This window comes from Guyanagaster necrorhizus, assembly GCF_019112545.1.
Source record: "Guyanagaster necrorhizus MCA 3950 unplaced genomic scaffold BT62scaffold_47, whole genome shotgun sequence".
NCBI lineage: Eukaryota > Fungi > Basidiomycota > Agaricomycetes > Agaricales > Physalacriaceae > Guyanagaster > Guyanagaster necrorhizus.
The window spans coordinates 165,328-190,076 of record NW_025064926.1 but is presented as its reverse complement, the minus strand read 5'-3'; the positions used below and the strand labels follow the sequence as shown (position 1 = coordinate 190,076).

The window sequence follows — 24,749 nt, the reverse complement described above, 5'->3', positions numbered from 1 at the left end:
AACCCAGTTCGGCGGATCAAAGGGTCTACAGAGCATTCCAACACGCGCCATGAGTAATTTTCATGCCGAATTCAGGCCTGTCGGGTGTTAATCGCCCCCATCGATGTCTAGGATTGGTAAGCCCCGTTCTGAAAAGACGGCGTGAGCGGGAGCATTGTGATCAGGAAGATCGTATGCCATTGGATACGCTACTGGTTGTGCGTGCTTTGACAACAAGCCTAGGAGAAGTTGAGGAAAATGAGAAAAATCTCAAATGTTCGTACACGCACCTCTAGCCCTACATACCATAGAGACATTTAAGATTTGGGCTCTATTGGAGGAAATATCATGAGAAAAGGGCACAAGAAATGATGATTAAAAAAAGTTTACCTTGGTCCACTTCTCCTTCTCCGTCCAGTCCACACGTGTCCACGCTGTTGCTGTGACCATTCCGGAGAAAGTGTGAAGGCGACAGCTGTAAAACCAAGGTAAGCGATGGAAAAGATATCAAGGATTCGCTCACCATTCGAGGAAGCACCTCGCACCTCCAATGGAAGTCAAGGGAAAAATCATCAATCATCAGACCTGCTCCCAAAACGAGTACATTTTGAATCACAAGACTGCGACGTGTCAAAGACGCGAGCGGGATGACAGATATCGTAATCTCAAAGCCAGACACAGTGACAGCATCTAGGTGGTCCTTTAAAGTCACGATGATAAGCGGAGATGAGGAAGAGAGAGAAGAGCAAATGATGAGAATGGGTTGGGATGAGGTATTCCGGAGATGTCTGAGGCATCCACAATCTCCTCCACTGATACATCTTCTCCCTCACCCCGTCCAGTCTGTACCCAGAACTCTCTCAAACATCACCGTATGGTAGCCCTCTGGCATACTCTCCACACAAGTCCACAGGCTGGTCGTAGTGGTAGTCTGACATCTCGAATGGCGTGACATTCTTCTTCCAGCCTCCATTCTTCGGATCCAGCAGAACTCTCTTCATAAAGCGCGTATCGGCACCCCCTTTAACGATATCCCTCCACTCCTTGTCAGGACAACCAGGCTGTCTGATGCATGCAACGTCCAAGATCAATTATAACAGCAGATCTATCCAAGTCCCATAAAACGATGTTGCCGATGTGAATGTCGTTATGCAGTACGTAGTTCTCTGCCTCGGTACCACAGAACGCGTCCAGCAACGGCTGGAGATGGTCTTGGCATCTTCGTGGGACACGTCAATACCGGATTTGACTTGCTCCATGTTTGAGCCGAGTATGTACTCCAAAGCGAGACCTCGAATGGTATCGGTGATGGGGTAGACGAGCGTGTAGGCGAAGGGTGACAGTCCCTTGTAGGCGCCACAAAAAACGATATGCCGCCAGCTCTGTATCGTACTCATGCAATTTCCACAGCCAGGTAGAGACTTCCCACATCCAATCCTCCCAATCCTTCCTTTCTCAGGCCAGTTTCGGTTGCCGTAGTATCGTATGAGCTTGAACTAGTTGACTATGGCCCTGGACTGCATATCGCGTACGGCATCTCGAGCTTCGATAGCTGATGTCCATTGTATGTCCGAGCTAATCTCTGCACTGCGATATCCCAGTCTGCGATCGGCTAGCTCGAGGATGAATGGCGTGCTGCCGGACGGGTGCTGAACGAGGAGAATGACTGCACAGGTGGTGGCTGGAAGTGCTTGATGACTGTAGCAGTGAAAGGCTGCAGAGCTGCTTGCTTGGAACAGTAGGTGAAGCTTTGCCCTAGGTAGATACAAGTCGTTGGCGCTGGAGCAAAGCAAATAAATATGATTTTTCAAACTGCTTCAATGGAATGACGAACTTTGTATTGGCGCGATAGAAATACAACGTCGTCCACGCTCCGAGTCGCGTCAGATACGGCATACATTGGATAACGAAGTTAAGTGGTAAGAGTCGAGTCTACTATGTGAAGCAAATCTGAGGACTTGTTCGTTGCCCACTGCCAGGGCGTCGTGGTTGTGCTCCAATGAAGGCCACGTGGGGGGCAAGTAGATATTATTAAATAAATATTTACCAACTATTCCTCTAACAATACCACCACCGTCTGAGCATTCTTCCTGACGTTCTCTCAAGTCCAAGCTACCTCAGTGTCTATCCCTTTCGCCAAAACTGTATCATTTCTCCCCTCCGACTGCCAGAACAACGGGACAACAACCTGTTCTCAAGTCCATATCACCAAAGGTCGGTACATTCCTTTGTTGAATCCGGAATAATAGACTAGCGTCTCACCGGCATCTCCAGAGTCCCCTTCGCACAAACTAAAAGGCGTCAATCGCGTTGTACTCAACCGACCCAACCTGGACATTTCTCGAATATGAATTGGACTGACCATGAAACGGCTCCAGACTTTAGCCTGACCATCTTTTGTATTCCCGAGGCCGTTTTTCATATGCAGCACACATATAAACTCACCGACCTGCCACCAGCGCTTGACATTGTCAGCAGTCACAAAGCAGCTTCACTCGCCACAAAGGTACGTCAACAACAAAAGTTTTATTAACTTATAGCTTGCATTTCTTACATTCAATTTTAGAAGTAATGACTTATATCCCCCTGGGACAAGACTCCACGACATTTCGACCTCTGGTTGCTAAAATCGTCAAACGGCTGGAGCCTTTCACATCCTCCGTCCTTCTCATTCAACAAGTTTCCGACGGCAAACAATTTATGCTAAAGCTAAATGACCGTAGACTGGGCCATCATCACAGCCTCAATATGGAGGATGGCAAGTTCCCGTGGACGACGGCTCTTGAAGAGCATCTACGAGCAGCCGTGCAGAACATACAACTCGGAACGACCACCAACTGGTTCGACCTCATCAAAGATTGGAAGCATCCTGCCCAACCCGATCTGAATGACTGGGAGGGACTGGATGTGGGAGATATCGACATGGACTTCGAGAATGGAAGAACATTAAACCGAGGTGAAGGCATATCGTTTATTGCGCCGACTACAGGGTCGTCTCATTCCCCGCTTCTACGGTCTCGTTCATCTCCCTATTTCTTCCTCCCAGCCTCTTCACGGATTACATTCCCTGCCTCATTATCGAGTACATCCAAGGTGTGAGCATGGGCTCGCTCAAACCCGGTGTTGATATTCCTCGACCGGAGGCAGAAGCGCTTGCTGGCCGTGTTATGGACGCCTTCCGGACGATGAAGACAGAGAAATGTGTGATGCACAACGATATACACATCGACAATATTCTTCTGCGGGACTCGGACAGGTCCCCGGTCCTTATTGACTTTGGATGGACCTTGACGAGGAAACCAGGGATGAACGATGAAGAATGGGAGAATTCGGTTTCAGGGTCTCAGAACACGCGCTTTGCGCGTAGGGTTCTTATGAGTAAAGATCATGGGGTGTGGAGAAGGAAGGGGACGCCGGTGCCGATGAATTACTATTATTCTGCGCTAATGTGGAACGAATACGTGAGGACCAGCCTGGGGATTATTGCAGACAGACGTTCGAGAGGGTCCCGGGTACGGATTGGGAAGGTGCAAGAGAAGAAGTACTGCAGTAGCGCGTCAAGCCGGGTATTCAGTGCAGAGATGACTAGGTGTTTAAGGTGGGTTCACTTCAGAGTAATTCATACATCATGCTGACAGAGCTCAAAGGCGTTCGGCGGGGACCTTCCATGTCAAGCGTATCAAATGTTGTTTCCCAATGTCGAGGGTTTGCCATGACTAGAACTCGTGAAAAAGACACATCGTCTCATTTACGCAGTATGTCCACGGAATTACAGCCTTTGTTGGTTCTCAACGGCATCATGTCTCCATGACTACAACGACTCTCATATGGCAGGTCTTTCTTTACGAGCTGCCTACAGAGCCAGTCTTGGGTCGAGTGAATATGGTAGTTGATGCAGCAGTGGTTTGTAACCATCTGCAGCGGCCGAAATACGTAGAGTAGGAGTAGTACGTCAAGCACTACGATAATCCTATCTAGCGCGGGCTCAACAGCAATAGAATCTTGACGTAAATGGGAGAGATCGCAAAAACGCGATGGTCTGCAACGTTTCTTGCCTGCTCCAGCTCGATTTTAGTGACAAATTTCTGTACAGCTGCAACATCCAAAACTTCGTCGTTGTCATTCTCTTCGTCAGTCCGAATAAATCTGAGGGACACTACATCTGAAATCAAGCGCGAGCTAATGTCTCTGCTAACAAAATATGAAAGGGAGAAGGTGAACGCCAACTGCGTTCCACTCCCGACCTCGTACAATTCATTCCTCGTGATCATTGATATGAAGAGACATGTATATATGCCGTTTTTGTGTTGAGTTTTGAAAACAGTCAAGTAAATGGCGATATTGGTTGATGATGTTGTTATTTATGTCGTGCTATTGGCGGAATGGCGGAACATTAGGAATCCTGCAAGTAGTGATGAATAGTGGAAGAGAAATGTCCGTGGAGGTCTAGATGCACGCTACATGAGGAGGCTTCCTGTGGATTGCAAGAACGGGCCCTGGAAACGGACTGTGATGCCATGTAAGATGTCGGACCGGCTGCACTATAAGAAACCTTTGGCATTCAATGAATACGTGGAAAGTATGCCTGAAGACTTCCGTAGAGCGCCGTTCGACAGAGTTTTGGACAGGGATTGGGATGGAGCGAGAAAGTGAGCTAGTGGCGTATCAAGCTAGGCGTTCGTTCAAGTTGTAGGCCTTGGTACGACTTCGCGCAGACGGCGCACGTAAACGATTTTATGGACTAATGTAGCACCGAGCCTTGATCTGCAAATACAATTGGTCGAAGGGGTGATAGTCCCAGTCCGTGGATGCGTTTACGAGACGGATAGGTCTTATCAGTTAGTCGTGCCGTGCTCGGGTTGCTCCGTCAATGGACTCAGAGGCATCGTTGTAGTATTATCGTCTTTCTTTTCCAGTTTGCAGATTTGGAGGCATGGCAGTAAGTGTTTGAAAGCAGCATGGAATGGTTATAAGTGTCTCAAAAGTATGTATCGGTGTCTGTCTCTTTTCAGTCAATGTGATCCTCTAGCAATGAAAACAACTTACGTTGCAGAGCTGAGGAGGTGCATAGTTCCCGCTGAGTTCTTTGATAAGAGTAAAGGAAACAAGACGTCCGAGGCGATATAGAAGATCAGAAGATATATCGAAGGGGAGATCTAGGATGCAGACAAGTCTGGCTCATGTTAAAAAATGCTCGACCATCTGGAAGAGCAGAACTCATGAACATACGGTCAAGGGAGAAAAGGCGCTAAGCCCTTGCTCGTGCTGACATTGGTGCCGTATGCTCGTGTTGTGCCATCACATCAATAATCGACGATAATCCCAAGGTATTTAGCTGCTTGTGCCAAGAGCCACGGCATTTGAAGTAGGCGCGATTTATAGTCCAATGTCGGTGAGGAAAATGTAGTGGATACAGAGTTGAACGTTGTAAGACCAGTCACTGGCGCTGACTCATCTTGACTTCTCTCCATCACCTTCGTGCCGTTCTTGGTTGTCGTGTCCTGCGTACAAGAATTGGTCCTTATTTCTGAACAAATAGGTCAAATAATGGTGCTAGGGCGCGGGTTGGCGTTGACGGAGGACATATATATGCTGAGAATTCGTTATACGCTATGATGTTCGCCTTTACTATCTTCTTCTTTCAGGCCCACTGGCATGATAACATCAAGGCAGACTGCTCCATACTCTTTGTCTCTTTCCCTCGGATTCAGCCGCGGTGGTATGGATTGCGAAGTAATTCGACGATTCCTCCTTGGCCTGAGAGGATACTTGCATGAGGGTTTTCGTTGAAGGCCTCAGCAGTGGAATCAATGTATGCACCGTCCTTCAGCTCCTCAGCCCTATTCCTGTGCAGTGAGAGCAAACATATACCCATAGGTATCTCTCGTAATCCATGTTCTACAGATTCAGAACATCATCTAATAAAGTTGACGACTGTAGGTCCCGGAAGGTGATTGTCGATGGAATATAGCGAATCTAGGAAGGCGATGTTCTGTGCCGCATCGACCTCGCTAGACCATCTGAACTGGGTTCGATGGTATGCCTGCCTGGATCTCTATGACGAAAGACGGATCCGTAGGCGCTCCTTTTGTTCATACGTATCGTCACTGAGTATGAGCGATATCTTCAGGGTTGCCGAACGCACGCTCATGACGAGGTTTTAAAAAAAGGATGACAGGTGGAATAGGCGATATCGGCCCAGACGAAGTGCGTCCCGAACTTTGCTTAGGTTTTTGAACACAACCAGTTGGATTGGCTCGTTCGAGCTCCAGAGGGGAAGGGTTCGCAGCCACTATGCATGTTCAGATACGAAGGAACCCACATCGCGTCACTCTTCACTACCGGCGATTCCTTTCCCCTTCCCTACCTTGCACACGGTTTCCTGATTTTCGGTACGGAGGTGGAAAGGTCGTGGGATTGCAGGTTCTCATCAAGAGTGAACCTCAGTCCCATGCATCGGGCTAGCCAGCATCACGCGCGTTCCAAGGGAGACAAGGATCGGCACCTACTCCGACTTGCTACTTGTGCGATCGATCTACGCTGACAGACATCAGAACGAGGCGCTGCGGTCATTGCGATCCTCCCAGGTCCTAGTCGCCAATGACTAAACGCTGGCAATGCATATAGGCAAGATGTCGAAAGAACGTTGAATAACAGTCGACATGGCATTTGTCTGAGAAAACGGTCTGAAACAAGCAGCCTCGCTCTCTTGCCTTGGACTTGCCAATGAAAATATGCTTATCCTGTTTTGGTTTGGGGCAATAGATGCTCAAGGATCAACAGAGCAGCCCTCGAGTAACGGTGCGACTGTCGCTCGTCATTGCTCCGAAATAATAATTAGCATTGGGCATCGGGCATATATCGACAATGTCATGCATGGACAGAACCTTGTCCGTTCCGGGAGACAAGGATCTGTGGTTGGGCTGACTTGCCCGTCCTCTGATCGATACGCATGTACGGACTACTCGGCAATGTGCTGTGGTCCACAGCCAATCCCTGATGTCGTGATCATCAACCGTGGGCAGAATGTCGACGTCGAATATGTATATGAAGGTGTTAGGAGATTAAAATGACGGTCGTCAGACGCGTTGTCTGATGGTTCTTTTGGCTTGTGAAGGAAGATATGCTTCTCCGGCTTGGTTCAGTGGGGTCGAAGCGCACGAGGTCTGGCAGATAGATGATGAGGAGAAAGGTTTGGCGGCCATCGAAGAGCGGCAATGACTACTTTCAGAGATTTTGGCGCTGTCCTGGGATACCGGCTTTTGTGTGATGATAAGATCCGACGTTGGTGGTCCTCGCTGCTAGGAGTGGCAAGAGATCTGGGAAATCGGCGGTAAAATCCTGAGTGTCGCCATTGATATTTATGCGAAGCAGAAGGCTCTGAAGTGGAGATACCACGACAAAAGAGCAACATGGTGGCACGAAGACGCTTATCTGGCGAGCCATGGACCTGCAGGCTACGTCCATAGACTGAGGATTTGTATATGGGGATTGTATTCTGAGCAACATGCATTGGCAGACTGCGATGTGGCTGAAGGTGGTCATTTCAAAGACAAGCCTCGGTCAACACGTACGCGTCTCCAGACGAAAGCTGACACAGAAGCATTTCGCGTGCTCTATAATACAGCATTTGCATCATTGACCGACTTACAGACGTTCACCTTGTGGTAAGTTTATCCAAAGCTCAAAATAGAGCCTGCCACCGACTTTTTCCTTCGATTATAGTATCAGCAATGGATCGCGTAAAGCCCCGCCATTCTTCTTCGAAGACACGTTTAATTGGTTGATGAAGCGACCTATTCTCGAGCTGCACCTGACCTACTCCAAGTTCACAGTCCCATATTTTTCGTATCTCTCTCGGTTTCGGAATATTCACAAGTTCTCTCTCACTGGCGACAGTAATCACTTCGCACCGACAATCGAGAAGACTCTTGCGCGCGTACTTGCAAATAATCATTGCTTGTCCCATCTCTTCCTACATTTGGTGGCTCGATGGGAAAGCACCCTAGGAGTCTCTGGTATAGAGCGTGTTTTCCCTATGAAATCGACCAAAAATGTAGCGCTTCGTCATTTCTCGTTGCGGGAAGGCAGTATCATCGCAGCTCCTCATATTTTCCATCACCTACGCGGCCTCAAGTCACTCGAGATATCCCACATCGATCTCTACCATGAGTCTGCAGGATTCTGGACAGAACTCGCTCAACAGGAGATACACATACCCTCCATTACCCTGAGGACCCAAAGTGTGCCTTCCGCAGTTATTGACTATCTCATCTCGAACGAGGGAATGACCGAGTTGATGTTTGAAGTAGAGAGTAATATTGGAAACACTGCGAAGCGAGTGTTGGGTGAGGTGGTGCCGCGTCATTCCGGAACTCTGGAGGTTCTTCAGCTGACATCGTGCTGGGGCCGCCATTGGATTTTGGACTCTCAGCTCGAGTATATGATAGGTGTGTCCCAATGTACAAAGCTACGCGTTTTGGGAACCGTGGTGGAAGGAAAAGACTTTATGGTATGTAACATCCCATTGTCATATGCAATTCTTATCCTTTTATTTTGATAGGATGGAGTTTTGCTCTTGTTGAAAGCCCTACCAAGTCTTCAAACCCTGCGGCTGGTCGCTCACACGAACGATTTTGCCCAGGTCGTCAAGCAGATTGAGTGCATACGTGACTACCGGGCATTATTGATGCGCGTCCACGTCATTGCGTCCGTTTCGCATCAGGTGCACATCAAGTTCACGGCTGGGAAATCTGGGTGGGATTTCGATGCTGAGGAGACGGATGTGCTACGAGATGATCCATGGTATTTGGACATGTGATATGTTGGTAGAACCGACTGAAGAAGGATGTGAATTTGTCAGCGCCTGTTGGATCTGCTACAAAGGCATTGAACCAGCCTTCGTTTGTTGTTGTCTTCCTAGCACTGACGTCAAGCTATTTGTGGCTCCCGTGACTGTGTTCGTTCCCTCAGTGCCTATTTGTCGAATGAATGAAGGAATAACTCTAGCCATGGAGTAACACCAACCCGGTGCAAGTGCACCCACTGAATGTTCACTGTCTGAGGATGAATGCGGACCGGGAAAACTTTAAATGAGGAGGTTTCTCTCTAGATTCGTAGGTGATGTCTTTCGGCAAAGGAATTGTATTCAGAGCCATAGTCCTAATACTTATGCAACGCGATCACGTGAGCAGTAAGCTATAGTTAAAATAGTACGGTATAACGGTATAGTCTGGCGACTTGCTGCTAATCGTAGTTGATTGACAGTAGTTGAGACCCATACGAGGATGGACGGTGAAAGCAAATGATAGATGGCACCACAGTGAGCCGGTTTATCCAGCTTTCAATTCATTGTGATCTGGTTAATGGGTTGCATATTTAGTGCACATGATCACTTTTGAGGATTCATGACCTGAAGGGAAGCATTATGGAGTGCCAGATGAGAAAATCAACACTCACCGCCCATACTGGAGTGCTTTTTGAAGTACTTACTAGAGCCATTGGTAAAGCATAGAATAAGTATGCATGACATCTGTTCGAGGATTTACGGCTTTTTCCCCAAGGGAATCTGTGTGAGGATCCTCAAAAGGGGGGAAAGTAAACAAGCTGCATCGCAGAAAACTGCAGTAGGAATCATGGAAACCGCCGGTTAACCCAGTCTCATCGGGCCGAAGGGCCGATCACCACGTGCAGTCACGTCACCTTGCTCCGATCGTGACTTAATAAACTTGAACCACGACGCTCATGCCACTACTGATCTCCATTTACTTGTACATCGACAACCGTGTCTCTGAAGGAACTTTCGCTGTGGAAGTCACGGATGGTGCTTCGTGCGGTCATTTAAGGGAAATGTTTGCTGCCAAAACGCAGATCCCTGAGGATAGTATATTACTGTGGAAGGTACTTTTCGTCTTTGCTGTTTTTGTTCCTGTTGTTCATGCTCCAAAATCCACATGAACATCTAATATCGAACAGTAGAGACTCTTCTGACTTGCGGGGCCGACTGCTGGATAGCGGTTGTCGACTGGACGTATTTTGTGACGAAATAATAGACACGGAATTAGTCCGCGATGTGTTGCCTACGAGTAATCACCATCGTCAGGCGGCATTGACTGCTATTGTTGCTCAGATTACATCTATGCAACAGACCGCGATATTGCCAGACAAAATGTAAGGCGAGCTCGAAGAGCAACATGGTATCCTTGGGGAGCTGGGGAAAAGTGTATCGGTCTTTGCTGTCTCGCAACATGCTCTGACTAACCCTACACAAGCAGAGCTCTACATCGCCGTCAAAAATTTATGACGTGGTACGACTGCATCCAAAAGCGCCAAATCAACGAACTACTTCAACCACCAAGACGACGTGACACCGATCCTCGACGGTCGTTATGGCCTTCGGCAGACACCAATCCCTCCTCCGATCGAACTCTATCATCGCTTCTTTGCTTCTTTCCAGTCTTGCATTCGCGACGAGTCCTTGCACGTTCCAGCTCATGTCGTCCAACTCACAGCAGAGCTCATGAGGACTGCCTCTCAGATATCGACCGATGAGTTCGAGCGTGAGGACCCCACCAAGAATATTTTGTCGCAACTGCTCAACCGTCCAGTTTTCCAATTGCTCAACCCCAAGACGGATTCAGACTACATTTTGCAATTCCAACGTAGATCCCCCCCCCGCGGTAGCGGCTGGTGTCATATGCGAAGAAAAGGAAGAATTAGGTTGGAGCGGCGAAGGTTCCATTCAAGGCTCTTTCTCGTATGCTCAGTACTGGACGCAGAAAGACGCCCAAGTTTGTGGCTTATCTTCTGTTCATCTCCGTGCTGATTTATCACTTCTCCAGCGCGAACATTTTTTCAAAGCATGCTGCTGCCCTTCGTTCATCATCTCCATTGCAGGACCTTGGATTGCCATTCTAGGCGCTGTCTTCCCGACTCTGCCAATCGTCCAGCGTTTGACCGACTATCTATGGCTTGGCAATAGTCGTTCTGATGGTGACGACCATGCTCTTCGCCTCGCTCGCGTCTTTCAGTCTCTGAGATTAGCCGTCGACGACCTTGAGAAGTACTACCAGGAGTTTGGACTCTCAGACTCCCAGTCCGTACAGACCACTCGCTACTTTCCCGACATAACCGAATACGACGACGACACGAAAGTCGTCAGATTCCAATACCTTCAGCCCCTGGAAATAGATGAGGCGTGCATGACGTTCCTCGCGAAGCTCGACAAGGCGCATGGAGAGGAACAGGTCGTTGTAAGGTTTGTTCAGCGATACGGTGCCGAGGCCCACAGGCTGTTAGCAAGTAAGGGGAAGGCGCCAGCACTAAAATATTGCGGTCCGATTTCCAGTGATGGCAAGTACTGGTATGGATCCCTTCAAATGGTCGTTATGGAGTTCCTCCACGGCCAGACGGTCGCACGGAAGTATGAAGAGAGCATTGCGTAGACGGTGCGCGAAGCGGTTCGAGGCGCTGTTCGAATTCTTCACGATCAGTCACTCGTTCATGGAGATATCCACATGCCAAATATTGTGATCATTGATGGTGCGGGAGATGAAGGGGCGAGGATGAGGATCATCGATTTTGACTGGGCAGGTGAGCAAGGCAAAGTAAGATATCCGCTGCATCTCAGCAACTATACTCGGAACACACTGGGTGTCAAAGACTATGATATTATTACGTTTCAGCATGACATGACGATGGTAGATGCATTATAGTCAGTCCTGCACGTTGTTTATTGTTACTGCCATCGAATTTGAGCGGTTGGAGCAATCACGAAACAAGCAGTATAAAGAAGAGTTCTATTTCATCAACACTTCCGTGGATCGTGGTGGGAATTTATCTTCCGATAAGTACCTTGCTGATGGCCTGGACTGCTTGGAATGTACTATTGTACAACTAGCTTGCTAGGCTATCACACTAGGTGAGTATCAGGTTCCTTCACTCTCGATGGGAACAGCTTCAGCGCTGGCCCTTTCATCGCGTCATAATGCACAAGACGGTCGTCATTCAACCTTTCTACACTGTCTCAATGCTCGCATCTTTGTCAGGAATATACCAGGTACTTAACGAATATCCCGGCTTATGTACGGGATTATGACTGACAGTTTTGCAGGAGGGGCGGTGCGGCCGGTCTCTACGTCTGTTCTTCAGACGCCTATGTGCCGAGTGAATGAAGGAATAACTCCAGCCGCGGAGTAACACCAATCCGGTGCAAGTGCATCCACTGAAGGTCCACTGTCTAAGGCCGAACGCGGACCGGGAGAGCTTCAAACCAGGACGTTTCCCTCTAGAGTAGTCTTAAGGCCAGACTTCCGGACCCAGAGTAGATAAAGGCTCGGAGGGAACGGCAGTTATGGATATCCACCCACTTTCATCATGATCTGAGAATGCGGTCCACTGTGTGATCCTCATTCTCACGAACGGCTGCTCTGCTAGAGACCCGAGTCTGAAAGACGGACGTATGCCAGGATCTGCACCTAGGAAGTTTTGATTTCCGCGCACGGATAAATTTGTAGGTGCTGATGGCGGTTGATACGGCTCGGAGATCGTGTGGGCAGCAACTCCGTTTGTCCTAGTCTGCCCGAGATAGGTGTCGTTTGCAACGGCAGTCGATGAGTAATGATACTTGCTCCCTCGGGCTTGGTAAACAGTGTTTGGAGTGTCCGAGTCGAATCTAGGTCGGATTAGTCGGGGAAAATACTGACAAAATTCTGGTCCTTCGCAATAGAGAATGTATAAAAAGATTTTTGTTTCGAATCGCGAAGAGTAAAAGACGATCAGAAAACATGACGCATGCTTAGTCATCCAAAATCATGTTTCCTTCTTCCCACGGCAAGGACAGCATCAGGTCTAACGCTATCCCACACCACACGCCACACACTCCGCGTTTACCTTAGCTCTCTTGTATTTGCCTGGATCTACCGCGGCAGAACGCGGGCGAGCGGGGACAAGTCAGCACCGAACAGCTAATGACTCGGCTCGAGAATCGACATGATGCTGCGCCATTAACAATGATTAAAAAAAAAAATTGACGCTGTACATACTACTTCCGTATTCGAGATCACTGATCTTGTGGGTCCATGTGGTGCATCAAGCGAACGAAGGCCTATGCGACCTTCTTGAATTGAACCCTCCATACGAAAGGACTCAGTCGAACAGCCAAAGGCACTCTTGCCTGGAGTGCGCGAAAATCCTGTCCTCTCGATTACTCTCCGGCTCCTCACGAGAAAACATATGGACCCATAGGTACCCCCTCTGTCTATTTGTCTATGTTTCTGATTTCGTATGTCTCGCGGCACAAAAGAACCGGCGGGGCGGATGAACTTGGACCCGACGCTCGGCCTCAGTTTTGAATATATGCATGACACTGTATCCATATCAGAAAGCATCGTGATCATGCAGGACTTACGAACCATTGCAGGCCTTCTTCATCAAACGCACCTCCAACTCAGTCTCAGAATGGTGACTTGAAATCATATTCCGGGACAAATAACTCAAATTTTGTACATACAGTTAAGTCCAACGATCTTCTAGCATTGACTTCAGCGCCTAGTTTGGCCAAGGCTTAGACCAGCGATGGAGGAAGCCGTTTTCTTACTTCTTGTGCGGCGCGCAGCTCTTTCCGAAGGAGAGGGTGCGTCATTGGTAGTTGTGGGGAGGACCATTGACAGCAGAACTCGTGCCTCGTCGTGAAGTCCTTTGTCGTTTTGTGATGGGCTTTATCTGCAGCTCCCAGCCGTCCTCCTCTGATTCCAAAGGGAACTGAACGCTGCCAATCGGAAGAAATGTCGAACGTGTTGCGTTCAGGAAATCAACAGATACTGTAGAATCATCGTTCCACGTGGTAGACAAACCCACGAGCTTCCGGAAATTGAACTGGTCTTGAGCCGATGTCGATAACAAATCAAGGGCATTACCGTCATATTTTGCCAACTTTTTCCCCGCATTCCACGCCGGACAAAAAGGGCTGACATGGCTCTGCAACTGGTTGCGCAATTCTGGTTGATGGAAAGGATAGAAAAAGTCAGTTCGCTCTTGTTTCTGCTTGTATTCTTCCTCAGATTGCTGTGGAGTCCAATGAGAGACAATACACTCTTTTGGCAGTTCGAAGGAGAAGAATCGGACTTGGCTGGGCTTTTCTTTAGTCAAAATACTAAATCATATGTCCCTCTGGGGTTATGGTGACATCCTTTACTAAGGACTCTTCTTAGGTTGATGGGCTGGAACATGCCTGGGGTCTTCAGCGCGGCGATATCAACGCGTATTTTGCGACGGACGATAACACTTTGTGGTGTATGTCCCTTTGGGCAGCAATTCTGACTGCTACTAAAGGTTTTATAGTGGATTATTCCTTGCTCTATTCGTTCAAAGAGTCTCATTGGCTCTTGGCTCCCACGGGAGAAACTCTTGACCGTATCGTCGACTGCTACGATCACAACCTCGAGCGGAATGCTCCTAGTCGCATATGCTCTGGTGCCACTCAAGTACGAAGGGAGCCGGCCAGGAGGCTTTGGCCGAAAGCTGCCCGAAAGTCATCGCGATTTACCAGAGTTTGCTTCAGAGAGATCGGATTCCCGCGTTCCCGCACTCGCTACATCCTCTGCGTCCTCTTCCTCTGAATGCGTCAAACCTTTCAAACGCAGAAAAAAGGATCTGTCTGAAGAAGAGGATCAGTATCAGTATAAGGGCGTAATTCTGCGAATGTATTCAAGTCGATGCAGGATACAAAACCATCAGAATTTGTATTTGATACTGGAAACGACCAGGAGATTGGAAGTTACGCTCTCGAGATGCCTCGGAAACCTGTGGGCGAAATTCCTACAGATTCAGATGCGATATGGCGAGATGTAGTGGAGGAGAAAGGACCTGGCGGTGATTTACATATACTGAAACGCAAACGGTCACCTGTTCGGTCGCTGTCATAATCGTATTTAGTTGGATAATTCTCTAAGCTTATTTGTCGTATTTGGGTCTTGTGAGTGAGACCCGGGAGGATTTAGGATCTGGAATCGAGTTTTCTAATTGAATACCTCAGATGTACATCTTGTTTTCAGGGTCTGATAGATTATCTCATAAGAAGCACTCGCTCGAGGGTGGTGATGACCAAATTTGGACGACCTATGTGTCCACCACCGTCCACCGACGCAAACTCCTCAATACGTTCCACGACTCGGACACTGCGCTTGGAAAGTTATCTTCAGTTCAAAAGCAATATCTTAGCGATCCATACATCTAGTACTTTGTTCCTCGCGCTCGTCTCCACTCTGCTCGGCGTGGAGGAAATAAATAACTCTGTGCTTGGATTTCAACTGGCATGAAAACAGCGGTACCCTATCATCAATATCAGACAATCAGTCAAAGTGGTCTGTAAGAAATCAACTCGCCGTTTTCCTTTCTCCAACGTCTGGATCTGACAGAAAAATCTTTGCGTATTCTATATCCGTTACTTTGGCAGTGTTCAAACCCTCCATTCAAATTAGAACTGAGGTCTCGGTGCACATACCCACCCTTATACATCCACTCGAGTCCTGGCCGGGTCCTTGAGTATAAATGCGACATCAAATGCAACCAGGGACAGGGCGTACCACTTGCGGCACTCACCTGTGCTCGTAGGACGATGCCAGGGTGCGTTAGTGAATCCAACAGTGTGCCTACTTCCTTGTATACGATCCGGCAGTGTTTCTTATCACCATTTAGACGCCCTAGGCCCATTCCTGCCTTTGTAGGTCTCCCGTTAGGTCTGCCCTCCGGTGTCACAATAGTAGAGCTCTTCATCAGAAGGATCTGGAGAATCTCCAGGGCCGAGTAAGGAAGTTTTGAAATGACCGAGAAGTGGCTTCCTCATGAAGGAGCTCGTTCTATCAACCTCCCCATCCCAGGATACCAGTTCACAGTCTTCGATCTCAATAAAGTGCTCTTTGAAGTCCTCATTGTCTGTTCGTGAGTTCTGGATATTTTCAAAAAGGGACCGCTGTATTTCGCCCTCAGTCATGCCGTCATAGGGAATTAGACGTCCTTCAGAGGCGTCATAAAACTATCACTGCACACCTTATAGTACTATATAAAGTGAGTTGGTATGGTGTTTAATGTCAGGACCCCCCTGCCCGATTTTAGCCGCGCCGCCCCGTTGTGACGAATTGAAATACGATTGACGCCACGCGACCACGTGTTTCCGAAAGTTTACCTTGTCACTACCACCATTGTTCTACGCAACCGACCTTAAAATCACGCAAAAATGGCTGCCGCTGTATTCTTCCTTGGCCCCCTACTCACTTTCTACCCAACTCGGTTTTATCATCGTGATATTATGGCTTTGGGCGCGAAAAACGATTCGAATTCTTCGCCTCGGAATGATGGCTCTGGTTTCCCCTCCACCCGAGAGAGGAAGACCCTGCCGCCAAAAGAGTCTGTAGCTGAACAGATACGCTCCTCTGTGCAGAGCACTCCGCTCAGCACTCACGCCCCAACTGTGAATCCCACAGCCAATCCGGATCATCTTGTGGCAGATTTCGACCGGTACATCCTAGAAGACATCAGAAAACGCGTTTTAATGTCCGCCGACCATTGTTTCGCCAATATTTTACATCTCCCTGACGACTGGCGAGATAATGTCCAAAATCGAGGCCGTCAAAAACAACGTTGTATTCAGGAATCACGTCAAGACCTACGTCCAATTATGCAATGAGAGCAGTCCTAAAGAGAAAACCTTCTACCATCCCCACGACATGATGTATAACAATGCGTTCGACCTTATCAGTGCCACTGAAGACTCTCGACTTGGCATCTATCGACAAGACGCGAAGCCGGTTGCCGGCGGTTTAGAAAAAAACGTCCCTGATACGTTAGGTGTTCTTCGCGCCATGTTCAACAGTTCCGGAAACGTGGTTGACAACATGAAGGACAAAGGCCCAGAGTACAACTTTTCGTGGGCGCAAACAATGTATTGGCAGGAATTCAAGCCTAATGAATACTACCTCGACGGGGGGACGGAAGCTACCTATAGTTATAACACTTGATAAGCACTATTCTTTTCCTACTGTGTTTTTCTCACTGGTATCTTTATTCAGAGGGCGAGGATCCTAAGGGAGAGGTGAGAGGCAAAACCACTGTGCGCCGAGACCCTGGCGGCATCCTCCCTCCCGTCAAGTCGCGCATGGGCTCCACCTTGAAGAAGCGTCGTTCGGAAGATGAGACTCCTCATGTCCACTCCAAGTATCGGCGCTCCGGGACGACGTCTGAAGTTTCGCAGGCCAGGAGAAGAACAGACGAGTCGGTGGCACTTAGTACTGCGAAAGAGGGAATCGCGGCCGAAGATGTTGCACGACGGGAGGAGGAAGAAACCCAGGCCCGCCGAGCCGTTCGCCTCCAGTGTGGTCGTTACGCCCTCGAGATGCTGTCTAGCGCCGGTTTTCGGACGCACTGTATTGGCGCTCTCGTTACGGTAGGACGGATACAACCCCTCTACTACGATCACTCGGTCATCATTGTGTACAAACCGATTGACATGTTTATATCGCGTGGCAAGCGGCCGAAGATTACGGAAGAGGTTGTGACGAACGAGTTCGCGGCAATGCTTGTGGGATTGGGTGGACTCACTCTGAAGCAGCGGGGCATCCAAGAGGAATTCTGCGATGACAGGGCGCTCATCGAGAATTACAAGGCGTACATGGACAGGTGTGGCAACCCCAAGGACAAGGAGAATTTTGACAAGACGGCGATGTTTGTTGGGGTGAAGCTCAAGCTGAAGTTGGGTGAAGATGATAAGAAGGTTGAGGTCACCCTTGGCCGAATTATTTCACGCCAGCCTGGGATCGTCAGTCGGAATACTTGCGTTGTCGAGGCGACATCGGAGCACGATGAGTGGAAGGGTAAAGAACTGGTTGTCAAGGTCAGTTGGCCTGCTACCAGTCGAAAATCGGAGGCAGAGTTTGTCATTAAAGCCAGAGAGAAAGCACGATCCATGCAGCAAGGGAAAAGGCCAGACTGGGCCTTAGACCATTTGCCTGACATTCTCCTTTCTCAAGACTTTGACTATGCTGAAGATTCTACTCAGGTGAATCTCGTGGTCTTCTTCGCAAAAGCTATGTTCGCAGAGGAGGAAAAGTTCGAGTATGAAAAATGCGTCTGTCGAATTACGGTCCAGGAGAGGCTGTATCCTCTGGAAGAGCTACGGACGGTTCAAGAGTATGCTCAGGTCTTTTGATATTTTGCAGAGTGTGTACATTTTTTTTTTGTGTTCCCGGTGTTTTCTGATGGTTGGCATAGTTCACAAATGGTTGTATGATCACCCAGGAATCCTCCACCATGATATCAGTCCCGGGAGTATCATGTGGCGCCGCACCGTCGACGATCATTTACGTGGGGTCCTCAACGACTTTGACTTGTCTGCCTACCGACATGAGACTGGCCCTTCATCGCGTCAGCGCACCGGTACTCTACCCTACATGGCGTACGAACTTCTCATCAGCGACGAAAATGGGCATCCACCCAAGCACCTCTATCGACATGATGTAGAGTCCATCTTCTACGTCATTCTCCTCCTCTGTTGTCGTTACGAGGTTGTGGCTAAACAACACCTTGATGGACGCCCGATCCTGGAACGCACGAAAGTCCATTCCCCATTCAAGAGCTGGTATAAACTCGATCGTGATGGTTTGAAGAAGAAGGGCTATTTTCTCATAGCAGCTAATTCATTCTTGCCTATAGTGAACAGGAGCTTCACTGACTTTCAGCCGTGGGTCAGTGGCCTTTATGAACAGTTCAGGAAAGGACTGAATGCTCTCAAATCCCATACTCTGTTCCCTCAAACAGATCCTTTTGATGATGCAACTCTGCAGGGCTGGGTTACTTACTCATGCATTGTTAAGATCTGTATTGAATTCACTGGTTTGGCTCTCACAGTACACAATGACCAGCTTGAAGAGGGTACTGGTGCCTAGTACTAGATTGTAGTCCTCACATTTTCTTGTAGCCTTTCTCTGTTGTAACATGCTTCTGTTTCATAAAAATGTGGGATTGGATCATTGAATATTGAAATGCTAGCAGCATTGATTCGACAAGTCTGAATACAAGTCTAATTGATACATTGTTACAATTTGTCATTGCCGTTGCCTCATGGATTGCCACTCACCTCATGAATTATCTTACGGCTACATTTTCTCTCACTTCTCACTTCTATCGCTTGACATGATCCAACTAGCATTGAGTTTCGGCCATGACGCGCTTCTATAAAAACTCTTCAAACGACACAATCCACGATTCACCATTGGCCGTTCTGCCCTTGTATCGCCCTGGCTGTCTTCAACGTGACCGCCGAACTCCATGATATTACTACCATCGTTCAAAATCCATGCGTGGACGGTAATCTTTGATTGGACGATATATAACAGCACTATTTCGATTTTGAAAGACGGCGGAGCTCAGAGACTCTCCAGGCTGGAGTTTCTTCAGACAACTGAGTGATGCAGATGACTCGAAAGAGATGCCCTTTTGCTCGTATGCTTACTTGCCGAGAGGTTAGGCATAGACTACATAAGGTTGGCACACGATCATAGTCGTGGAAGTGCGATACTTGATCGGTAATATTATCGATGAGCTCCAGAGGCAGCACCTGAGTACCTTAAGGTATGTAAGTATATAACAAGTCATACGAATGAACGCGCGTAGTGTCTTACCGGCGTAGCTGTAGTCATAGCAGGGCAGAGAAACAAAAACAGTACGTATGAAATGACAGCAAGTAGAAAGTGGGCCCCCCGGTAAGTTAGTTTCGATCATTGCTGAAATATGTGACGCTTATATTGGGGGAAAAGTGTACTGATTTCCTCACATGTCTGGCCATTAATGCCAGGGTGAACTTGAGGAATACTACGCGTTGGGAGTTGTACAATCACATTAGAGTGCAAATTGCAGAACGGTAGAGACAAAGTGAGGTGGTTAGGCAGCATTTCTATAGGAAGGATAATAGTAAGTGCTAAGCAGCATGTGCAGTGGGTGCGGTAAGTAATTAAAGAAGGGTCGATAATTGTCTTGGTCCTACTTTCGGCCCGGGAACCGGTATCCTCTGGACCATCAGCTAGTGCTATTGTCTTGCCTTCATTCGCCTTCACTCTTCCCACTGCCCTTTCCTCTCAAATGTTGCCCTTCATTATCCCATTCTTATTGAAGTTACAGCCGGTTGCTAGGAAATTTCCCCTTTACGTTGAACTCAAAATCCAGTTTGGGGACGACCCTCCGCTATTTTTCCACTGTCTCATTTTTCTCTGCATGGTCGCAATCGTATGTCCCTCGCGAATGCAGAATTTATCTTCGATATTTGGCCCACCAATAGATGAGAAGAGCACAAGTCATCGGTAACGGTTACTGCCAGGCGCAGATTTCCTTCGACATCCGTCAGCTGCCTAACCTTGGACGGGACTTCTTACAGAATAAGACATTCTCTCGTCATCCAGACCATCATGATTCACCGTTTCTTAAAGCCGTAAAGGTGAATGTAAGATTTTTTCGTTCCCTGAACCCTACAGCAAGAAATGCGAAGCGTCGGATGGACGAAATGAAAAGTATGTCCTGCCTGTTTTCATTCATCTCTCACACATTTACCTGTTCTGTTTAAAGACACGCCAACCCTAGGTAGAGACGCCCTCTTCGCGGCGTCTCTTAATGTTGGGAAGCTCATACACTGTTTACAGAGGAAATACGCAAGAAGGCGATGGACATATTGGAAATGACTGACAATGTTATCAAAGGTGTGTATCTGTCTTTGCTGTGGACTTGAGCCCGTCTGATCAACCGTTTCCGTATCGTAGCCTTGACCCCAGTTTCCGATGAGAACGACCCTGGTGTATTTGAAAGCAAGCCTCTTCCAGACGACGACGTCATGACCCACGTACAGACCGGCGACTCGCAATCCCTGCTGACAAGCCATCTCAACAGGACCACATCCCAGGTTTTCTCCATCGATCCGCCGACCGATTTCATCTTTTCAATGGCAAATGCGGCGGGCGAAGAGAGGAGCAAGCAACAACTGAAGTATTCACAGGAGCTTCTGGGTTCTGTTTTCGAGCGCGTGTCTGAAGAGATCAAGGACACGTTCATGAGCCTTCGTAATAGGCATCTGCATGATGGAAGTGGTCCACTCATGGATATGTTTACAACGAATGGGTATGGCCTCGACAATGACTTGATGTCACCAGTAGGTCGTCGACTCTAACGTTGATAACCGGCCCTGATGTATGCTGCTAACAATATAAAATGTACAATTTCTGTCCATCTTGACTTCGGACAACGAAAGTAGGTTCTTCACCGTCCTTGTGTATACGTGACTGAAGCCGATGTTATTCAGTGGGGCGTTTTTCAGTACTGTTGATAATTCTCCGTCACAAGGTGGAAGGACGCAGTATTGTCGCCTGAGGTGGTACCAACAGCGAGGCCCATTTGGCAGGCATCCGTAGAGAATAACGCGGCAAGTATTCGAAATAAGACGGAAAATTGAAGTAAACCGCGAAGATGGCAGGAAGAGGCGAAAAGTCACTATCGTGGTGTATCACGTGATAGTCGCATCAATGTGACCATTCTGTCAGCCATTTATCCAGTTTTTTCGACTCTTCTTGATTGGTCTCTAACCCTTACGATCTCCAGGCTGAAACTCCGTACGGAAGACGAAAGGAATACAGAGGCGCTTGGTTACTTTAAGCGTCCCCTTTGTGTAACCAAGGTATTCGGATCCTTATCGTTGGTCCTAATGTGGTAAACAATGGTTGCTCTGTCCTTTGCGGTCTCTATAAGAGAAGCCTTTTCTTGATGAAGGCTCTTCATCCCCATCCTTCTCAACCCGTCTCATATATATACGGCGACAACTCGAAACTCCCAGCAGAGGATCTCTACAAAATCGTCGATACTGTCGCAGAGCAGAACAATGCCTATTTTACCGTCATCGCCATCACCAAAACATTCCCCACTAGCCAGCGAGTATATCTATGAAACAATCGACCTCCCTATCGAAGAGACTACTACGATCACTCGGTTGAGCAAGATTCACGCTGCAAATCCCACGTTGTTGGCAGAATATCCCAAAACGTTGAACATTTTCAGCAATTTGGCTGGAAGCAAATTGCTTGACTCGCCCCTCCTCGGTACAATCATTTCCTATATGCAGAATCTTCGCACGATATCATTGACAGACTGCAATGTGGAGGGAAAACCCTTCGTCGACGTGTTCGCTGCTCCGTCAATGGGAAATATCACCAGTCTCGAGCTCAGGGCCGTTCAGTTGACATTCCACGAATTCTCCATCTTCCTCGGCTCTCCTCATTTGACCCACCTCAAACTTGCTGAGCTCGTCATTGCAGAATATGCCGATCCAGCGGCCAATGGTGAGGACGGTGTGGACTTTTCTTCCCCCGACTGCAACCTTCCTCAGCCACAGTCGGCTTTGAATCGCCCTGTACAAGACCTCCGGTTGGACATAAACACGACATCCGATGTGGTCGTTATGGACTTGGTTGCAACCTCACGATATTCTATCATCGCTAAGGACTCCTTGGCCAAAGTCACTTTCAGCAGTGAATATGCCGAGGATGAACATGTATATCGTTTCCAGCGGTTCCTAGACTGCGATGCTGTGAAATCCGCGCAAAGGATACATCTCGGTGACCATGACAAGTATTTTTTCACTGACTCAGGTAAGTTGTTTGTCCTTTTCACAGGGGTTCCATGACCCATATCCATTTCCTACAGATAGCAGCGAATTCGACCCACTGAAATTTGACACGTTCAAGGCTGTCGAATTGCGTTTCGGTATCAATCCCGGCGACTGGCAATTTCCCTCAGAGTTCCAGTGGTGGGCCAACTCGTTGAGCGCTGTTCGTGTCGGCGCTCCACTCAAGGAGTTGCATTTGATAATCACCTTCCAATCTCATCTCAACGTTAATGACCTCCCGGAAGTGGCAATGCCCGGTTGGTGCAATTTTGACGCCGCTCTCTGCGGCAGGAACCTGGCTCTGAATTATCTGGCTATCAGTATCGCGGCCGTGCAGACCTTAAATGCACAGGAGAAGTCAATCGTGGAACGTTGGTTCTTCGCTTGGGTTCCGGGTATATATGAGAAATATTTTGCAGAAGGAAGGGGGGAAACCGCTCATCTGGACGTTTCTTCTGTGCTAGGTGGAGTATATGGTACGAATGATGCCGTGTATCGTGGCGACATTCATATGTACTAAGGTATCGGGTTGTATTCAGCAATGAAATGATTTTTGAGGACCTAGAGGTCGTCATCGAGTAGAAGCCTGACGAAAACGCGAAGCAAAGTCACCATTACATGTAAACACGGTTTGTTCTTGATTGTGAGTTTTGCTGAGATGATGCGTAGATGAGCATCGGATTGACAACCAGACCGGCTGTGCTCCCGCGACACATTGCCACGATGGCGTAAAACATTCTTCAAACAAAAATCGATGCATTCTTTCTGGTCAACGGACACCCCTGACCTTCGTCATCCTACCGGCCCGGAAAATACATAACCACTGTTCCTTCTCAAACTCAGTTGAAGGAGCTGCGTGTCTTTGTTCTGGTCGTGGTTCTCCTGGTGTCGTGTGAGAGCCGTGAATGCCAAGGTTCGGAACATCAATACCGAGCAACTTGAATTGTGGTCGACTTCAATGGGCTAGATATTAGATGGTTAATGACTGCCCCGGCTGGCAAAGGGACCACAGCTTGTCAGGTATGGGTGTGCATCCCAGCATCGAGCAAGGTACTGTAACTTACTCCATTAATTTCAAGATCAGCATCAAGTTCAGGCATGCAAGTCAGATAAAGTGTTAGTCCAGATTTCTATCAGCAATGGCCCATGTGATCAAGTATTTGCAGGCAAGAATAATATAGATCTGTGGACTTCATCCTTCCTCCACATCCAAGCTCCTGGGGATTGGTAACAAAGAGGTGATTTTTTTTTCCCTGTCCAGTAGCAAGCTCAAGAAGGACTTGGCCAAGTAAAAAAGGGCTGAACAACCAGGGATGTCATTTCCAGAGAGTGTGAACCACACATCTTCATGAAACTTGATATCAATATCCTAGTAATAGCACCAAAAATAATCCATATCATGCATCAGATCTCTGAATATTGGAATGTACATTTGCACTGCTGCCATTGATAATCTTGTCAATCAGTGGCTCTCTCTGTCATACAATGAAGGGAAACAGTGTCAGCCTTAGAGTAGACAGTGATATGTGATATTGGCAAATTTTGGTATGTGAGAGACATGTTGATGAAACCTGTATGTTTAAAGATCAGTCAGTAGGCAGGCCCTCAAAAGGATGCCCTATCAACCTATATAGAGATTGACTTCTCTGAAATAACAAGCAAGAAAGTGATGAAAACTAAACAGTTGAGTACTGTCTTGGGCAACCCAGCATATGTCAAAGTCTGTCACATGTAATATTTTTTGCTCTGCATCAGCTGATAGAGGAACTGCTCTTCATGCTGATGTGCTTGGTAATGGCTAAGTGACTAAGAGAGGTGAATGAGGAATGAACTCTCAAACACCAACACCTAACCACTCAATACACAATCACCAAATACAGTTGAGGTCAGTTGTTTTGAGTACAATAGAAGCACTCTTGCAGTCTTAAGTAAAATCAAAGAAACAGTCAATAAAGACAGTTATTCAACTCTATCTTGCTTTCAAAGATGCAATACTTGTGAGAGTAGTTTATAGCAATGTTTAAGTATAATTAGGACTTAGAATCAATGTCAAATTGTGCTCCAGATCAGCTTAGAA

The 24,749-nt window shown here is 47.8% G+C and overlaps 13 protein-coding genes across 13 annotated transcripts; 10 read left to right on the top strand and 3 right to left on the bottom strand.

Annotated features, from left to right (window-relative positions):
• Nucleotides 1–87: 87 nt before the first annotated feature.
• Nucleotides 88–1,875, bottom strand: BT62DRAFT_1012562 (uncharacterized protein; the record flags this gene model as incomplete). Its single annotated transcript, XM_043177946.1, has 8 exons — nt 88–218; nt 286–310; nt 370–454; nt 525–679; nt 846–1,044; nt 1,105–1,469; nt 1,512–1,758; nt 1,814–1,875. The coding sequence occupies 8 exons, from the start codon at nt 1,873–1,875 to the stop codon at nt 88–90; spliced, it is 1,269 nt and encodes a 422-aa protein (XP_043034128.1).
• Nucleotides 1,876–2,550: 675 nt separating this feature from the next.
• On the top strand, nt 2,551–3,921 carry BT62DRAFT_997660 (uncharacterized protein; the record flags this gene model as incomplete). Its single annotated transcript, XM_043190670.1, has 4 exons — nt 2,551–2,969; nt 3,026–3,577; nt 3,618–3,684; nt 3,814–3,921. 4 exons carry the CDS (start codon nt 2,551–2,553, stop codon nt 3,919–3,921), a joined length of 1,146 nt encoding a protein of 381 aa, XP_043034127.1.
• Nucleotides 3,922–4,503: 582 nt separating this feature from the next.
• BT62DRAFT_1012560 (uncharacterized protein) lies at nt 4,504–4,724 on the top strand (the record flags this gene model as incomplete). Its single annotated transcript, XM_043177945.1, has 2 exons — nt 4,504–4,628; nt 4,673–4,724. 2 exons carry the CDS (start codon nt 4,504–4,506, stop codon nt 4,722–4,724), a joined length of 177 nt encoding a protein of 58 aa, XP_043034126.1.
• A 1,215-nt stretch (nt 4,725–5,939) lies between these two features.
• Nucleotides 5,940–6,587, top strand: BT62DRAFT_1012559 (uncharacterized protein; the record flags this gene model as incomplete). Its single annotated transcript, XM_043177944.1, has 5 exons — nt 5,940–6,008; nt 6,059–6,090; nt 6,150–6,186; nt 6,227–6,371; nt 6,427–6,587. 5 exons carry the CDS (start codon nt 5,940–5,942, stop codon nt 6,585–6,587), a joined length of 444 nt encoding a protein of 147 aa, XP_043034125.1.
• Nucleotides 6,588–7,086: 499 nt separating this feature from the next.
• On the bottom strand, nt 7,087–7,646 carry BT62DRAFT_578524 (uncharacterized protein). Its single transcript, XM_043181481.1, has one exon. It carries the CDS (start codon nt 7,490–7,492, stop codon nt 7,121–7,123), a length of 372 nt encoding a protein of 123 aa, XP_043034124.1. The 5' UTR covers nt 7,493–7,646; the 3' UTR covers nt 7,087–7,120.
• Nucleotides 7,601–8,643, top strand: BT62DRAFT_578514 (uncharacterized protein). The gene is made up of 2 exons (XM_043181480.1): nt 7,601–7,646; nt 7,705–8,643. The coding sequence occupies exon 2, from the start codon at nt 7,766–7,768 to the stop codon at nt 8,537–8,539; it is 774 nt and encodes a 257-aa protein (XP_043034123.1). The 5' UTR covers nt 7,601–7,646; nt 7,705–7,765; the 3' UTR covers nt 8,540–8,643.
• Nucleotides 8,644–9,938: 1,295 nt separating this feature from the next.
• BT62DRAFT_937879 (uncharacterized protein) lies at nt 9,939–11,716 on the top strand. The gene is made up of 6 exons (XM_043187422.1): nt 9,939–10,199; nt 10,224–10,231; nt 10,262–10,452; nt 10,494–10,580; nt 10,645–11,390; nt 11,424–11,716. Exons 3-6 carry the CDS (start codon nt 10,368–10,370, stop codon nt 11,691–11,693), a joined length of 1,188 nt encoding a protein of 395 aa, XP_043034122.1. The 5' UTR covers nt 9,939–10,199; nt 10,224–10,231; nt 10,262–10,367; the 3' UTR covers nt 11,694–11,716.
• A 354-nt stretch (nt 11,717–12,070) lies between these two features.
• Nucleotides 12,071–12,783, bottom strand: BT62DRAFT_1080747 (uncharacterized protein; the record flags this gene model as incomplete). Its single annotated transcript, XM_043179605.1, has 2 exons — nt 12,071–12,124; nt 12,185–12,783. One exon carries the CDS (start codon nt 12,781–12,783, stop codon nt 12,277–12,279), a length of 507 nt encoding a protein of 168 aa, XP_043034121.1. The 3' UTR covers nt 12,071–12,124; nt 12,185–12,276.
• Nucleotides 12,784–13,647: 864 nt separating this feature from the next.
• BT62DRAFT_937877 (uncharacterized protein) lies at nt 13,648–14,754 on the top strand. The gene is made up of 3 exons (XM_043187421.1): nt 13,648–14,001; nt 14,190–14,271; nt 14,320–14,754. Exons 1-3 carry the CDS (start codon nt 13,951–13,953, stop codon nt 14,595–14,597), a joined length of 411 nt encoding a protein of 136 aa, XP_043034120.1. The 5' UTR covers nt 13,648–13,950; the 3' UTR covers nt 14,598–14,754.
• Nucleotides 14,755–16,162: 1,408 nt separating this feature from the next.
• BT62DRAFT_997656 (uncharacterized protein) lies at nt 16,163–18,917 on the top strand (the record flags this gene model as incomplete). The annotated part of the gene is made up of 6 exons (XM_043190669.1): nt 16,163–16,530; nt 16,628–16,980; nt 17,046–18,087; nt 18,122–18,192; nt 18,244–18,716; nt 18,816–18,917. The coding sequence occupies exons 1-6, from the start codon at nt 16,214–16,216 to the stop codon at nt 18,915–18,917; spliced, it is 2,358 nt and encodes a 785-aa protein (XP_043034119.1). The 5' UTR covers nt 16,163–16,213.
• A 1,107-nt stretch (nt 18,918–20,024) lies between these two features.
• Nucleotides 20,025–20,599, top strand: BT62DRAFT_578350 (uncharacterized protein). Its single transcript, XM_043181477.1, has 3 exons — nt 20,025–20,327; nt 20,402–20,534; nt 20,590–20,599. Exons 1-2 carry the CDS (start codon nt 20,110–20,112, stop codon nt 20,457–20,459), a joined length of 276 nt encoding a protein of 91 aa, XP_043034118.1. The 5' UTR covers nt 20,025–20,109; the 3' UTR covers nt 20,460–20,534; nt 20,590–20,599.
• On the top strand, nt 20,600–21,531 carry BT62DRAFT_578351 (uncharacterized protein). Its single transcript, XM_043181478.1, has 3 exons — nt 20,600–20,720; nt 20,781–21,264; nt 21,317–21,531. The coding sequence occupies exons 1-2, from the start codon at nt 20,684–20,686 to the stop codon at nt 21,182–21,184; spliced, it is 441 nt and encodes a 146-aa protein (XP_043034117.1). The 5' UTR covers nt 20,600–20,683; the 3' UTR covers nt 21,185–21,264; nt 21,317–21,531.
• A 673-nt stretch (nt 21,532–22,204) lies between these two features.
• BT62DRAFT_937874 (uncharacterized protein) lies at nt 22,205–23,192 on the top strand (the record flags this gene model as incomplete). The annotated part of the gene is made up of 2 exons (XM_043187420.1): nt 22,205–22,522; nt 22,680–23,192. 2 exons carry the CDS (start codon nt 22,205–22,207, stop codon nt 23,190–23,192), a joined length of 831 nt encoding a protein of 276 aa, XP_043034116.1.
• Between the last annotated feature and the right edge of the window lie 1,557 nt (nt 23,193–24,749).

Coding starts and splice junctions, on each gene's coding strand:
- BT62DRAFT_578524 (XM_043181481.1), bottom strand. CDS start 7,492: ATGCATGTTGCTCAGAATACAATCCCCATATACAAATCCTCAGTCTAT.
- BT62DRAFT_578514 (XM_043181480.1), top strand. CDS start 7,766: ATGAAGCGACCTATTCTCGAGCTGCACCTGACCTACTCCAAGTTCACA.
- BT62DRAFT_937879 (XM_043187422.1), top strand. CDS start 10,368: ATGGCCTTCGGCAGACACCAATCCCTCCTCCGATCGAACTCTATCATC. Junction 10,453..10,493: donor CAGTCTTGCATTCGCGACGA/GTCCTTGCACGT, acceptor AACTCACAGCAG/AGCTCATGAGGACTGCCTCT. Junction 11,391..11,423: donor AGTTCCTCCACGGCCAGACG/GTCGCACGGAAG, acceptor AGCATTGCGTAG/ACGGTGCGCGAAGCGGTTCG.
- BT62DRAFT_937877 (XM_043187421.1), top strand. CDS start 13,951: ATGGCTCTGCAACTGGTTGCGCAATTCTGGTTGATGGAAAGGATAGAA. Junction 14,002..14,189: donor TGATGGAAAGGATAGAAAAA/GTCAGTTCGCTC, acceptor GACTCTTCTTAG/GTTGATGGGCTGGAACATGC. Junction 14,272..14,319: donor GGACGATAACACTTTGTGGT/GTATGTCCCTTT, acceptor AAGGTTTTATAG/TGGATTATTCCTTGCTCTAT.
- BT62DRAFT_578350 (XM_043181477.1), top strand. CDS start 20,110: ATGTTGCCCTTCATTATCCCATTCTTATTGAAGTTACAGCCGGTTGCT. Junction 20,328..20,401: donor GAGAAGAGCACAAGTCATCG/GTAACGGTTACT, acceptor GACTTCTTACAG/AATAAGACATTCTCTCGTCA.
- BT62DRAFT_578351 (XM_043181478.1), top strand. CDS start 20,684: ATGGACATATTGGAAATGACTGACAATGTTATCAAAG. Junction 20,721..20,780: donor GACTGACAATGTTATCAAAG/GTGTGTATCTGT, acceptor TCCGTATCGTAG/CCTTGACCCCAGTTTCCGAT.